At 48.9% G+C, this 14,964-nt stretch overlaps 1 protein-coding gene across 1 annotated transcript in view; it reads right to left on the reverse strand.

Moving 5' to 3' along the window:
• LOC118103325 (striated muscle preferentially expressed protein kinase) overlaps positions 1 to 14,964 on the reverse strand; it is a 32,092-nt gene that overhangs the window by 9,551 nt on the left and 7,577 nt on the right. Inside the window, 21 exon segments of the mRNA XM_035150134.2 lie at positions 283 to 451; positions 580 to 692; positions 984 to 1,156; positions 1,279 to 1,402; positions 1,472 to 1,678; positions 1,783 to 1,887; positions 1,976 to 2,095; positions 2,176 to 2,405; positions 2,483 to 2,672; positions 2,765 to 2,923; positions 2,994 to 3,067; positions 3,168 to 3,354; positions 3,431 to 3,606; positions 3,733 to 3,821; positions 3,931 to 4,094; positions 5,753 to 5,935; positions 6,405 to 6,551; positions 6,792 to 7,195; positions 7,396 to 8,205; positions 9,183 to 9,333; positions 11,131 to 11,229. Coding sequence (XP_035006025.2) covers positions 283 to 451; positions 580 to 692; positions 984 to 1,156; positions 1,279 to 1,402; positions 1,472 to 1,678; positions 1,783 to 1,887; positions 1,976 to 2,095; positions 2,176 to 2,405; positions 2,483 to 2,672; positions 2,765 to 2,923; positions 2,994 to 3,067; positions 3,168 to 3,354; positions 3,431 to 3,606; positions 3,733 to 3,821; positions 3,931 to 4,094; positions 5,753 to 5,935; positions 6,405 to 6,551; positions 6,792 to 7,195; positions 7,396 to 8,205; positions 9,183 to 9,333; positions 11,131 to 11,229 — 4,074 coding nt within the window.

The following is a 14,964-nucleotide window of genomic DNA, read 5'->3' on the forward strand; positions in this document are numbered from 1 at the left end:
TGGGTGTGTGTGTGTGTGTTTGGCCGTGCACGTGTGCCAGCACAGTGACAGATGGTTTCATATTGTAGCCTAACAACCCCTTGTGGTCCCGCCCATATGGTGCAGCTACTGGTTTATGTGACTGTGCTGCATCAGCAGTTTGATGCGATGGAAACCTAAAGGTGAGACTCATCAGCACGTGGAGGAAAACACTGGTTTCTGAATATATATTTATATATTTGTCATATGAACTTTTCTCGTATTGTGTATTATTGTGTACTTCAGTGTGTGTTGCTGTCAGACCTGTGTGAACTGTGACTTCAGCCTTGCAGGAGTTGGAGGCCGCCAGGTTCTTGGCCGTGCACGTGTACACGCCCGAGTGCTCGGGGCGGGCGTTGAGAACTACCAGGGAATATTCTGGGTCGTCGTACACAAATGTGAAGTGGCTGCTCTCAGAGAGACGCACGTCATCCTGCAACAGAACAAAAGATCATTAAACGGCTTTAGATTTAACAAATAAAACTATTTCACATTTTCACACAGTCAAATGAATGCAAAGGAATCACAGTTTGTTTTTAATATAAAAGATAGAACCTCTACCTTATACCACAGAATATCTGGGTCTGGTTTCCCTTCGACCGTGACAGCCAAGCGAGACATCTCCCCAACATGCACGTCCACGTCCTCCATGATGGTTTCAAACTTAGGAGGCACTACAGATGAAAAATAGGGAATTAAACATTCAAGTTTTAGATTGAAATAAGACTGAATTCATAGTTTATATAACTGACTAACGTAGGAGCTACGTGACGATGCAGATGTTTTCAAATTCAAAACTCTCCAAAACTCAGGAGGCAGCAAAACTAAATATCCACGGCTCAACTTAAATTACCGGCCGCTCTCCCGTGTTGGATTTACAGCTGCCAGGAATAAGCAGCGTGAACTTTGGATTCTTTCTAAAATGCTAAATTTATCACAGGTTTCTGTGCCTGAGCTCAACTGACCCGCCATAGCCAGCTGAAGCGTGCAGAGGTCACTGCCAAACTGGTTGCTGGCCGTGACCACCAGCTGGCCCAGGTCCGTGCTCCTGACCCGCTGCAGCTTCAGGGCGTGCTGGTCGTCGTCCGGCATGCTCATCTCGTACATCCCCGGCCTGTTGACCAGCACCACCCCCCTCCTGAGGAACACAGGGGCAGAACCACTCACAGCTACAGACCATCAATCAGGACCTGAACCGTTTATACACACAGCTTGGATTCATATTCTCTCTTATTTCTCTTGTATATGCAGAGAACTGACCTCTTCCAGGTGACAGCTGCATGCACATGGTTCAGCGTGAGGGTGATGCTCGCAGGTTGGTGCTCCACCACGTACACAACGTCTGGTTTGTCCAGAATGACCGGTGCTTTCCTCAGATAAGGTCCTACACAGATTAGAACAGTTCAAATGTGTGCACTCAGATTATTTCCTTGGAGGACACTGAATGCAGTACCTCTGTCCAGCAGCTGGACCAGGTCGGTGGAAGCTGACGGTTTGCTCAGCGTCTTGCCGGTGGACGTCACAACTCTGAACGCGTAGCGCACCCCCTTGGACAGGGAGGTGACGGTGTAGCTGGTGTCCCGCAGGTTCGAGGCCACGACGGACCACTGGATCGAGCCCAGAGGCTGCTGCTGCACCACGTACAGCAGAGAGCTGGTATCTGCACACACATGCGCTGTTTAGTGACTCAGCCTGGATGATCACACGACACAGTGATGAAGATGAAGATGAGGTGGATTCTGTTTTGTTTTTGTGTGAACTCACCAAACGAAGAGTCGAGCCTCTTTGGTCTCCTCCAGCTCAGGCTTATATTTTTCCCTGTGATGGCCTCTATCACTGGAGGACCGTCAGGAGGATCAGGGACGATATCTGTGTTACAATAGATGAATAAATGAATATGTTATACTATATTTCATGTGAGTAACAGCAGAGTGAAACATGAAGTGTCCGTGCTGACCTGTGATGTACAGATGTGCGTAGCAGGCTGCTTTGCCCAGTCGGTTGGAGACGACGGCCTTGTAGACGCCGCCATGAGCGTGACAAGCGCTCCGAATGAGCAGATTGTGGACATCCCTGTCTGAAGAACAGACGCCCACATTTCTTATTTCCGATCTCCACCCCCAGTAAACAGCTGATCTGTGTTTCTTATTTACTTACACTGGGTCATTTTGCGCTCCTCGCTGCTCTCGATGCGTTTGCTGTTGTGGTACCAGGCGATGGTGGGGTAGGGCAGGCCCGCCACCGTGCACCTCAGCACCACCTCCTTTCCTTCCACCATCTCCACGTCAGCCAGAGGTTTGACAAAGTCGGGCATCGTCCTCTTCTCCACCTCGCTCTCCGCCCCTTCGGGCTCCTCGGGGATGGACGGCATCTTCTCCAGCTTGGCCCTGGAGGGAAGACGCAGGGACGTAAACAGACTGACTAACTTTGAAATGACGCGGCGGCTCGTAAGAACATCTCTTACATGTGAGAGGAGATGGCAGCTCGAGGTTCCTGCATGTAGAGCTCAGCCGTGCTCTCCGCCTTCCCGTGGACATTTTGAGCGACCGCTGTGTAGAAGCCTTCCGTGTCGCCGCTGACGTGCGTGATGACGAGCGAGTGGCGACCGCTCTCTTGAAGGATGCGCACATTGTCGCTCTCCTCCACTCGCGTCTCTGAAAGACAGTCGAGTAAATTGCAGCTGTTAGTTACGTGTATGTAGAAAACCGCACGCCGCAAATATCAGACAGACGAGCGAGGTTCTTACCGAAGTGCGTCCATGTGACCCGTGGAGCAGGCGACCCGCTCACCTTACAGTCGAACCGGGCTGTACGACCTTCAATGACCTCCAGGATGTCCAGCTTCCGGGTGAACAGAGGCTCCTTGGATGGAGTCACCTTCAGGGTCGCGCTTGAGGTCAACTCCTCTGTAAACATTTGAAATACCACAGTTAAATTCTCCGTCTTCTCAGAAAGGACAGGGATCCCAGCGTTTACCTTTGGCGGTGCTCAGCTTGCAGGTGTACGTCCCACTGTCGTCCTCGTGCACTGAATTCAGCAGCAGACGACACCTGAAGGAAAAACAACCGTTAAAAATGTCCAACAATGAAACACTGACTGACAATCTTTAAGAAAGTGTCTCGACTTTTTCATTTCCTGCTCCCGACGCACCTCTTTCCATCAAAGTGCATCTTACAGTTGAGCAGTGCCGGCTGGATCAGCTTCCCATTGGACAGCCAGTCCACCTCCACATCCAGAGGCCCGGTGACGTGACACTCGAACTTGGCCGACTCCCCCGCCCTCGCCGCCACGTCTTTAACCCCCCGGGTGATTCCCAGCGATGCCTGTGCTGCAGCTGCTGATCAAAACACAGATAAAGAAACTAAAGCAACATATTTGCGACGTCAGGATTAAACCACACGGTCGTCACGCACCTGCCACCTCCACTCTGCACTCCGCCTGCCTGCTCCCGTATTCGTTGATGATCTTGCAGACGTAAAGCCCCGAATCCGACCTCAGGGCTGAGCTGATTCTCATTTCCCTGATGCCGTCGTCTGTCTCTCGCACTGCGAAGCGTCCCCCCGTCTTTACTGCAACTTTGTCCTTCAACCTGGGTCAATACAAAGCGGCTGTCAATTTAATGGAGGGTGTGTGTGTGTGTGAGAGACAGAGACAGAGCTTCAGTTGTCTCCTGAGACATCATGTTGAAATCAATCTGTGAGAGAAGGAGTCATACCAGTAAACCATGGGTCGAGGCTGCCCTCTGACCTTCGCTGAGATGATGACGTCTTGACCTTCAGTTGCCCCCTGGTCACACGGGGCCACCTTTAAAAACAAATCAACTTCCTGGAATTACCTAGAAAGTCTCAGTTCCCGTGGTGACTTTCATGGACAGAATTTCCAGACGTAGGTTTTGCCTCTGAGACACTCGTACCTGAAACGAAGGACGCTCCTTGAAGCAGAGACTCTTACTGAGTGTGTTCGAGTCCCCGACCTCCATCGCCTCCTCCTGGGGGCTCAGATACTCTTCGTCGGACTGGATCGGACTCCTGACTTCCAGGGACACGGCTGCTTGTTCCCCCTGCGTGTGGGACGTCTCTGGAGGAGACAGACGAGTGATGCTGGACGTTAAGTTTGATGGAATTTCAAGTGCACTGCTGCTCCATCTAATTAACTTCTCCTTGGGTTCATGGAAAGGTAAGATCCACACTTTTTAATTTGAGTAATTAAGTGCAAATGTCTTTGACGCAGGGCGAACGCTGGCTAAACGTCTGGAGCGTCTGTCAGAGCTCTGGTGTTTACCGTCGCTCTGGAGACGAGCGCCTGGCAGCACCGAGCGGCGAGTTAGAGGATAAGTGGGCCGTGTCCACGCATCTTCACACTCACATCAACACGGACCACAGGGGGGCGCTCTGCAGTGACCCAAACTGCACAGATAATGAATTAATCCCTTAATCCCTGACACAATCACTTGCTTATTCCCATGGAGCTGCAGAGCAGACACTCTGTCTGGACGCCAGCGAAAGTGAGATTGAATTCACAGCTGGGAGGAGAAGTTAGGACGCAGTCCCCCTGCCGCCTGCCTCACACTCACACATCTGGCAGGAGCAGATAGGAGAAGACGACAGCGGCTTTTTAAACTAAATCAACAAGGTGCATTCAGTTTGAAATGTCATAACGCTGTGTATTATAAGTAAGAAATGCAATAACCTACCTATCGTCACATCTCTGAGCAGCGCCTGTGCACCAGGGATAACTCCACAGACTATTTACGTCAAGCTGCCAACTCTTACACAACTAAACCTTCCCTTTCAGCCTCATCCTCTATCCTCTCCTCTGCTTCCTGTCACTGTCGTGTTCTCCAACAACATCCTCACGTTAGATATCTTATAGATTCTTTCAGGTGTCAGTGGTTTTCATACTGCACAGAGGCAGATGGAATATATATTTGTTTCATAACAACACAGACTTCATTTTGTTCCCCTTGTCGAGCTCACTCCCATAATCTCCCTCCACATTCTGACAACTCCAGCTCCAAGCCCAGCAGCGTGAAATCTACTGAGAGATAAAAAAAGAAAACTCCGGCAGTAATCTCAACCAGCGACACAAAGCAGACTGCAATTACCCGAAAGAACAAGAGGGCGGCTAAAAATACTCCTTAGACTCTACAGGCCTAATATGGCAACGCAGGCCCGGCTCTGCCTGCAAGACGCTGCGAGAGCGAATGCTCACTTTGTTGACAAAACTCGGGACAAGCAGGTTTCATTTACATGAGCTGATACAAAACCCTGGGAGCGGTGCAAGCCTGTCTCACACACACAGACACACACACACACACACACACACACACACACCACACACACACACACAGGGTACAATATAAACAACACATAACAGAAGCCTTTTCCAAATTGGAGCAGTTATTTTGTTTACTTCTCATTCCGAATGCCACGGCTGCCTTGAAGGCTCCAGGGACCTTTTGTGTGACGGGGCAGCTCTGTGATTTGAATCCGCACCGAGATGGGGGGGTGCTTTAAAGAATTAATGGGTTGCCATGGCAACTATCGCTGCAAAGAGCCCCGGTTGGGATGCTGAGCTCTAGCGGGCCTTTGCAGCCATTAAGCCAGCGTGTCAGAGCGGAGGAGGGCTGGCAGCGGATTAGAGCGAGCTGAGTCAATATGTTCATGTATTTCAAGAGGAGCAACATCTTCGTCTAACTTCATCTCTCAGTATCTCCCTCGCCGGCGTGCTCTCACCTGACTGGATGGAGAGCGGGGCGCTGCAGGAGGCGCTGCCCGCCGCGCTGACAGCTGTGACGCAGTACGACCCGGCGTTGTTCGGCCTCATCTGCTTTATCAGCAGCCGGTGCTCCTCACCCGCAGCCTTCACCACATGGGAGGCATCGCTCCGTATCTCCACATTCTCCTTCCTCCATGTCACTGAGGGAAACAAACACATATTCACACAGGAGGAGAAAGAGCCGATACAACCCTCCCACTGAAAGAACAGATATAGAACAGTCCAGCTTTCAGAGATGTGTCAGGAAGACGCCTCTTTGTTTGAGGGTTTCACATTTCTCCAAAGGATCTAAACAAATTGTGAAGCGGAATTTTTTATCCCCACACAAAAACTTTAATCCAAATCCCTGTTTTCAGCTGAGTCACTGAACCAGTTTTAATCCTGTTCTCTGCTGTAGAAATGTTCCTCCAGTGTTGTTCAAACTATATTTTATATCTATTTTAACAAGATCGTGCAAACAACAATCTTCCACAGCCAGTTCGGGGAGGTCAATTTTCAGAGGGTTACATTTTAAATATGACCTATATTTGTATTTAGCAGATTTCTATTGCACGATTTTAATTTCTGAAATTGAAAACAAAGAGATAAAACACACAGTCTCTGTCGTACCTGTGGGTGGAGGGTTTCCAGTGATGACACATCTCAGTGTGACCTCTGACCCCCGGGCCCCTGTGGCGGCTCCGAGGGGCCTCTCAAACCTCGGGGCCTCAGCCGGCTCCTCATCAGCCGACAGGTACGAGTCATCGGATGAGGCCCCTGGAAACAACAGGTGAAGTGTTGTGAATGGGTCGAGCCCCAAAGTGAATCCCAGGCTGGTTTCTGTCTTTAGTTCTATCACTGAGTCCTGAACCTGCAGCAAGACTGAGTTTAACTTTCTTCAAGAGTTCAAATGAACAGGAGTTGGGTCGTACAAGAAACAGCCACCATTCTAAAACCAGCCTGTCAGTCTCTATACCCATTAAAATATACATTTAAACTATGGGTTCTTCTTCATACCTTCCTCTGGAGCCCGGGGTTGAGCAGAGCGCCCTCTCTTGCTCTTGCGGACCCTCCTCTCTTTCCTCCTCACGCTGTCGGCGGCGCACTCGGCCTCCATGGGTTCATCCTCCACCAGGATCGTGGGGATGTTCATTTTCAACGCAGGCGACGCCCGCCCCACCTCCGCCTTCCTCCGCTTTACGAGGGGGCTGACGGACGGAGTGGGTGACGGGGTGAGGCGGGGGGGCTTGGGTGGATACTGGGACCCTGGTTCCCTCACAGCGGCGAGGGGGGCCGTGTTCCCCATGGGGCTGGGAGACCTGCGGCCTGCTTTGTGGCTCATCTTTGAATCCGTCCCCAGGTCTCTGGAGGAGGACGGTTGTGTGTCTTTGTCAGCTGCTGGAGCGCGTTGTACTTTTTCTCTGTGTGAAAGACAAGAAACCTGTTATGTAATACTGACAACAAGTAATCCAATAAATACAATATTTAAAAATCTTTTCTTTGTTTCGCTTTGAATCTTTTGAGCGAAATATATTTATCTCCCAAAGGAAATACACAAGAAGCAGATTTGTCAAAATTTTAAAAAATCACACAAATTCTTGATCAAAGATCATCTGCGCACCTGGTGAGACTCGTCCTTGTGGCTGTTGGCAATGGTTGCCCTGGTAACTGGTGAACTGGTGCTGTCTCCATGGTAACAGAGATTTTCCCTGCGTTTCCTCGTGATGAGCCGTCCGCTGGTTTCCCCCGAGAATCTGGCTGTGTCATCCTCTCCTTTACAGGGTCGTTACTAAGCCTCCTCAGGCCGTTGCCTTGGACCCGGGGACGAGTCGCTCCAACGTCCTCCTGCTCCAGGGCTCGCTCCCTGGCCTCCAACTTCTTAACCACTTGGGGAGGAATGGGCTCCAGCTTCCCCACAGGCCGACTCTCCTTCTGGGACAGCTGCTCCGTGGAGTAAGCCTTCTTCAAGCTCGGCTTTCCCACGAGCTTCTTGATCCTCTGGAGCTCCTCTGCGAACTTGCTCTGGTAGCTCTGGACCCTCTGGGAGTAGCTCGTCTTGTCCTCTAAGGAAGAAGCCCGTTGCTTGAAAGCTTCTCGCCTCTGGAGGACCCGGCCCTCCTCTTTGCCGGGGCCTCCCGTCTTCTTTCCACCGCCGTCTGAGTCGCAGGGAGCCGACCGTCCTGCTCCTCCGGGCCCGTCCACGCTGGCCCTTCGCTCCTCGAACGCTTGGACCTTGTCAAAGATCTTGGGTCCTGCACGGGCCAGTTTGGGCGTCATGACCACGCTGTTGACACTCTGATCTGAGGGCTTGGCTTGATCCAGGTCTTGGTTTGGGGTTCTGCTGCTGTGTTTGTGCGTGGTGGGGGGTGGCTGGGGAGAGGACAGGGGGACACAGGAGGAAAGCCCCTGCGATTCGTCGGCAGTTTGACTCCTAGAGGGTTGAGGGTTAAAGGGAAATGTAGGCATGACGTTAGAGCTCTGCTGCAGTTCCCGTGGGGTCGGAGGTGTAATAAAGAGCAGACGAGCGTCCATTTTGTGTCAGTTTGTCGTGTTTTCTTTCCTTGTGTATTGTCTGTGCTCATCTGTGCCTCATTTTCAGAGACAGTGTCAAATAAAATAGCAGAGAAATGAATAAAAGATAAAATAAGATTTCTTCAGATCTTAATCCGACTGTGGTGAAGTGGAACAAACTCTAAAATACTAAAAACTGTACAACATGAACCGCCCCCTGCTGTGAATCCAAAAACATCATGCCTGCAAATCACATGATCGTTAGGTTGAGTGAGAACATTCATGCTAATATTAGCTTGGATCCAAACCAGCAACCCGTGCATGCCACAGCAAACCCATAAAGATTCCGTGTTAATCCAAACGTGAGCTGCTGCTGCAGAAAAACATGCAGTGGGTAAAAAATAGAGTCGTCCCAGTTTCCAGAAGAAGAAGTGCTGAGTAACACATCTGCAGAGTGTGAAGGATCCTCGTTAGAGATCAAACCACACGGAGTCAAAGGAAAGTGTGACATCAAAACAAAGATGGGAGGCAACAACATGTTTAAATAAATCAAATCAAGTCATAAAAAATGAATAAACTCTGTAATGTCTCACATGTGGGATCCGATTTTTGCAAGTTGGGGACATAATGTCTGGTTTTCTTTGAAATTTGGGGGCAGTCATTTAGTTTGATGGACTCCTAAAAGAAAACGCAGCCTTGTGCTATAAGGGCATAGAAAACGTTCTCCCTCTGTAGAGGCTGAACATGCTCCCATAGTAGTCGCTGCCTACAGAAACACTTTCCTCTGACCCCTGAACAGGCCGGGCCAGGTTAGCGTGAGACGCCCGGATCAGCGGCTCCACACCCAGGTGCCGGACAGGGGGGGCCCCCTCGGTGGGCCCCCCGCCGAGAGCTTGCCTGGCTGGGTTTGTGGGGTCCAAGTGGGGCCCCGGAGGGCGGGAGCCCAGAGTACGGAGCTCTCGCTCCACCACGGGGTCGTACGTGCCGGGGAGGGTGGCCCTGCGATCCGGAGCATCTGGGTTGTAGTCCGTCAGCCGTCCTCCCTCACCTGGAGAGAGAGGGGGGGTAAACACTCCTGTCAACTGCTTTGGATTCAAACCATCAGGTTTTTAGAACTGTCATGAAATCCCATGAAATCCTCCGAAGAAAAGAAACGTCTCTGTCAGTGAATCCTTCCTCTCACTGTTGCTTCTGGTCACATTCTGAGGATTTGCTGCCATTATGTAAAACACAGAGACATTTCTTTCACAATCGTCGGCTGGAGAAGATCAAATTAAACTTTTAATCTTGTAAAGATTATCAGACTTTTCATTTCTCTTAATTAGGATCATGAAATTGAAAGTGTGAATATCACACTCTTTAGTTTCTAGGCTTTTATTCTTTCAGAAATAATAATTAAGGTTAAATAAGGTTTATATTTTCTTTTAAAGACTTTATTAATCATGTGCTGACACAGGGAAGATGCAGGAACCCTGAGTTGGTAGAAAATCACTCCTTTGTTAAAAAGCAAAAGGGTGAGATGGATAAAGAGTGTATTGATTGTTTTACAACAGGAAATGAAAGAGACAGTGTAAGGCTGACGTGGAGCGTGCACCACTTAACGAGACCCCCCCATCGCAAATCAGGCAATGATTGGCATTTTAGAGATGAGCAACAGAGACAGGAATGCTTTGGCAGCGAAAAAAGACGGAGCAGTCAGCATCTTGCTTTAACGACGGAAACCTCGAGACGGCGATGGAGTGGACGGTGTAAAACGACAGACTCAGCGATACTGACTCAGCAACATGATCATAAAACAACTATATCTGTTTCTCATGGAGACAGAAGAAAGCACAACAAGAGTGAGATGGGAAATCTAACGGAGGAGCTGCAGGTCGAAGATTTAAACGTTTCTAGCCTCATGTGATTTCCTGCTTTGATTATTTAGTTTCTGCAGGGGGACGTGGTGAGGGTGAATTCAGCCGACAGACCCGAGCGAACACTGTGTACGAGCGAGGGGAGAGTCCAACACTTGTCTGTGCTAGAGGAGAAGGGTGTCAGTATTTCTATATTCAGACACCCTGTTGCCTGGAGAGGGCGAGCAGCCTCTGTGACGCCGAAACTCTGAAACGGAGATTTAAATACCACAGAGTTATTTAATTATTGATGAGTGCGTCGGTCATTTTCTGTGATAATCGATAAGTTGTCAGGTTTATGATGAGGTGGAGAAACTGCTGACTTTATTGTTTTGTGGATCAATTCATCAACTTTTATATCCTCGTTAAATTAAATTGGTAAAGAATATATAAAATAATTGGTGTCATGAGCTGGTATCATCGCAGTTTCAGTTTTCTGGGCTGTAGACTCCCTGTGGACACACACACACACACACACACACACGCACACGCACACACACACACACACACGCACACGCACACGCACACACGCGCATCCAGACCTGAGACAGGTTTCCTGCTGGAAACTAGGGCAGTGTGTCACCATGTTGCATCATCACACCATGTGGGATTAATGTCTTCTGACACATCGGGTTTCATCCAAACCTTCCACCGATAACCCGCCCACGATAAATCTATCAATCCGCACTCAATCATAATTTTGTGTGTGTGTGTGTGTGTGTGTGTGTGTGTGTGTGTGTGTGTGTTTCTGGCAGTAAAACCAACACTCGCCTCATTAATGGTTTATGAGCAACCAGTCATGTGCTTTTCACTACGTCACCTACTGCAGGTTTTTACAGCTATGAAAATATATGAATGCGAAACGGAAAAACGCTGAAGTGACATTTGTGAGGAGCAATAACCTCCGAAGTGCTGAGGCTGTGAAAACGAGAGGGATGTGGAGGAAGTACCTGAGGGGCCTCTCCGGCCAGCCTTGTCCTGGTGCCTCCCGGGCCCTTCTTTGGTTTCCATCTGAGGCTCCGTGGTCTCGTCCTCTGTGGCCTCAGAGTCTGAAATAAAGACGAGGCAGAAATGAAGACGGGTGAAGATGCGAGGTGGAAATTCAGGGCAAGGAAATTGAGGCGGTGGAGGAGGAGGATGGAAACAACATCTAAATCAACTGAGGCTCGCTGAAAATGACATTTCACATTTGCTTAGCGGCACACAGCGTGATGGGTCCTTGGAAAGAGCTGAGGAGAAGCCCCGGAGGGAAACAGATGGGTTGAGGCTCGAGCGTGACATGGAGCCAGCTGTGGCGTATGGAAAAACATGGCTAATAAATGGAGGGGAGTTTATATTTTACCTTGATATAATCAATAAAATGATTTAAGATACAAGCTCACTGAATATTTAGAAGATTCAAATGAACTATATGGATTTTTGGGAGCCAATGAGGTTTGATATTTTACAGTAAACTTCATTATATATAACTATAGTTAAAAAGAGAACAAATAGAACCAGAATATAGAACTTGAATTCAACTAAAATATAAACTAAATGCATCTTTTTCTGCGTTGTTTATTTATATAAAATAAAAGTTAAAAACCCCCAAAGAGGGATGACGTTTAATGAAACAGAAAGGGAGACGCTCTGATTTTGAGAACAATAAAACAAGATAAAAAAATGAACGACACACATGCTGATCATAAACCACGTCTCACATGACATCACCGGGGTGAACAGAGAGAGTCAGGGGAGCCACGGATGAGGAGAGAGGGACAGATGGAGGACAGAGGCAGAGGAGGAATGAAGACAGGCAGGTTTACCATAGCTTTGCTTTCGGCAGGAGCGGAAAACTTCGCTTCCGTAGTGGCAGCAAGAGAGGGCAGACGGGAGAGCACCGTTACTATGGAAACCACCATCTCTCTCACCCACACGACCGATCCTCTTCGTACCCATTAGAGTCTAAATACCAGCAGCAGCCGAACCGCCGGGCGGCCGACGCGGACGTGTTTTACGGGGTTAGAGGGCTCGTGAAGGAGGAGGACGACAACCGCAAAAAAACAGGCTGCGTGTCGCCATCGCGCCTCAAATCAAGTCAGATCCAGATTAGATAAATCCAGAGGGTCTGCCTGATGATGAGAAAGCCAGTGTAACATGAGCAATCAGCATTAAGTCATTACAGCGGGGGTGTGTGTGTGTGGGGGGGTGTGTGTGTGGGTATGTAGATCCACCAGGCGCAGGGGAATTGACTCAGCAATGTAATTACAGGAGATATATTCAGCCCGAATTATAACGTAAATATGATTTGGAGTCAAGTGCAGCTCAGTGGCTCAAATATTGACTCGTATTCTAAACCACTGTGGCCAGACATTATTCACTCAGGCCTTTTCTGCCTGATTGGAAATACATTGCATTGTGGGGGTGGATGTACAATAATAAAACCCACTCTTGTTATAAGCAGTCAAGCGGTAAAAACACAAATACACTGAAAGCAACTTTCATATTCAAAGTCTCGTTAGAGGAATAAATCAAAGTGAAGCACATGCAGTCGAAGCACAAAGGACGGAAAGAAAAGGATAAAGTGACTTCACTTGTTTCTTGAACAGAATAGAGAACAATAGAACACAAGAGGATTTGAGTGAAGCGTATACTGACAACACACCATGGGTGAATCTGCCAAATGTCCGTGTGGAATGCCCAGTTCTCTGAAACAAGACACAAAGTGCGATGTATTATTCAGCAGCGAACACAGCCAACGGTTCTGTTCTACACTAAACAGCCGAGCCTGAACTTTATTATTCAACCTGTGAGTCCGGGACCACAATCCTTCACTTTCAATACGCCGGAGGAAAACGTGAGAATGAATTAAAACAGATACAGCCACGGACGCTCAGGTTCTTCTCGGTGAAAGGGTCATAGAAGCTGGGAGGTTGACTTTTGAGTTGAAGTTTAGTTTTAAACTAACTGTAAATAAAGATGGACGACGTGTCTCCACTTCCTCCCACGATCCAGAAATGAAGTCTCGGCTTATTATGACCTGTACTGCAGCCAGCCACCAGGGGGCAGTCCAGACGCTTTGGCTTCACTTTTGGGAGCTGACACGTCGTCCATCTTTATTAACAGTCTATTTCTACTATAAGAACGAGACAATCGTGAGGCAGAGTTCGACTTTAGTCTTTAACTTCACTTCCTGCGACCGTCAGCACCTGATCACCGGGGTGATGAGACTTCTTGCTTTAGGAAATGACTCCCAGCTCAGGGTTAATCTGACCAAAGGCTACAGGCCACAGACAGTGTTTTATCTTGTGTCTTAAAGAATATCTGTGGGCCGTGTTTCAAGTCCCTGCTGATGAAGCAGTTGAGGAAACTGCTTCTCGGACAGTCTGTCAATCAGCACCAAGGAGAGCTCCTCTGAGTGACTCACGGCTTTGCAGCGAAGTGCGAAGTGACTCATTTCACACTTGTTCCCCTTCGCCCCCTTCGCTCGCCCCCTTCGCTCGCCCCCTTCGCTCGCCCCCTTCGCCGCCGCCTTGTCGTCTGTGTGTCAGGCGATTTGATAAACTGTTGCCTGGTGGAATCTGTATCTGACAGTCTCCAGCTGAAGCGTCCGACACATTGTCGTGATCGCCATTGTTTCGGCCTCAGGGCAATAATATCAGCAGAGCCCAGCCACACGCCTTTGAAGAGGCTGGATTTGGCAAATACTTCAAAAGAATCTGAATTCAGTGAGTACCAATCCAAGCCCGAGCTGCGTGATTCCAACAAATGGAAGAAAACATCTCGGGGGTTTGATATCGCTGCAGAGCTCAGAGCAGGAGAAACGTCCTGTGACTGGCTGCCCTGATTCTCATGTGTCCATGCGTAGCCCACTGACACACTTTCCACATGCTCCCAATTTGTGAAACCTGCTCTATGAATTACTTATCAAGCTAAAAACCGTGTGCCAGCGCCAGATGCATATTTCAGAGACACAGAATGTGCACAGCCACACGGAGGCAGGGCAGCAGGAGTTTGGGCTGTTTGATGCAAAAGCAGATTGTTATTTAGGTTTTTTTGAGGTTCAGTGAGACTTTCAGAAGATGATTTACATTTCTTATGATCTACTGTAATAAAATACGACTTCCTACCTGGCAACCAGAGTTTACTTTCTTTGTGAGGTTGTCCTGATTTGTCCTCGACAAACAAACCTGTCCATACTTTTTCATTTTCTGCAGGCAAGGCTGTTTTCAATATGTTCCCTAAAACCACTCTTCACCGTTCTGTTGCATGTCACATTATCACGGGTGTGGCGTCACATCCCAAAATATAACAATCTACCAGTCCCTATGAAAAACTGCACATATACAGAAAATCATCCTCGTCGTATCATTTAATTCAAATCTTCTTTCCTCACCTGAAATCTCTTCTTGGACCAGATTTTCTTCATCTTCAGGAAGCGCTTCCTGTCAAATGTGTGCGATTACCTGTAGCTCACGAAAACATCCCGAAAACCCCCCAAAAGCCCAGGGTGTGGCGGTGGTGAGGAAAAGACAAATCACAATTCAGAAGAAGAGGATCGGGCTGCTGTTTGTGTGCGTGGGGGGGGGGGGTTATTCTCCGGTCCGGCAGCAAGACGGAGAGAAAGGAAGAGCGAGGAGGCAAATAAAGCAGAGCCAGGTGTCTTTGTGTCTGAGAGTGAATCCGCTGATGTGAACAGCGTCCCTCTCTGACGTAGACGCTGCCTTCAGAGGAGCAATTCTCTGGTTGGTTCACCCCCTCCCCTCAATCCCAACAAGAGGAGGTGGGGGGGGGAAGTCTGAGCA

The sequence above is a fragment of the Hippoglossus stenolepis genome, chromosome 24 (assembly GCF_022539355.2).
Source record: "Hippoglossus stenolepis isolate QCI-W04-F060 chromosome 24, HSTE1.2, whole genome shotgun sequence".
Lineage (NCBI taxonomy): Eukaryota > Metazoa > Chordata > Actinopteri > Pleuronectiformes > Pleuronectidae > Hippoglossus > Hippoglossus stenolepis.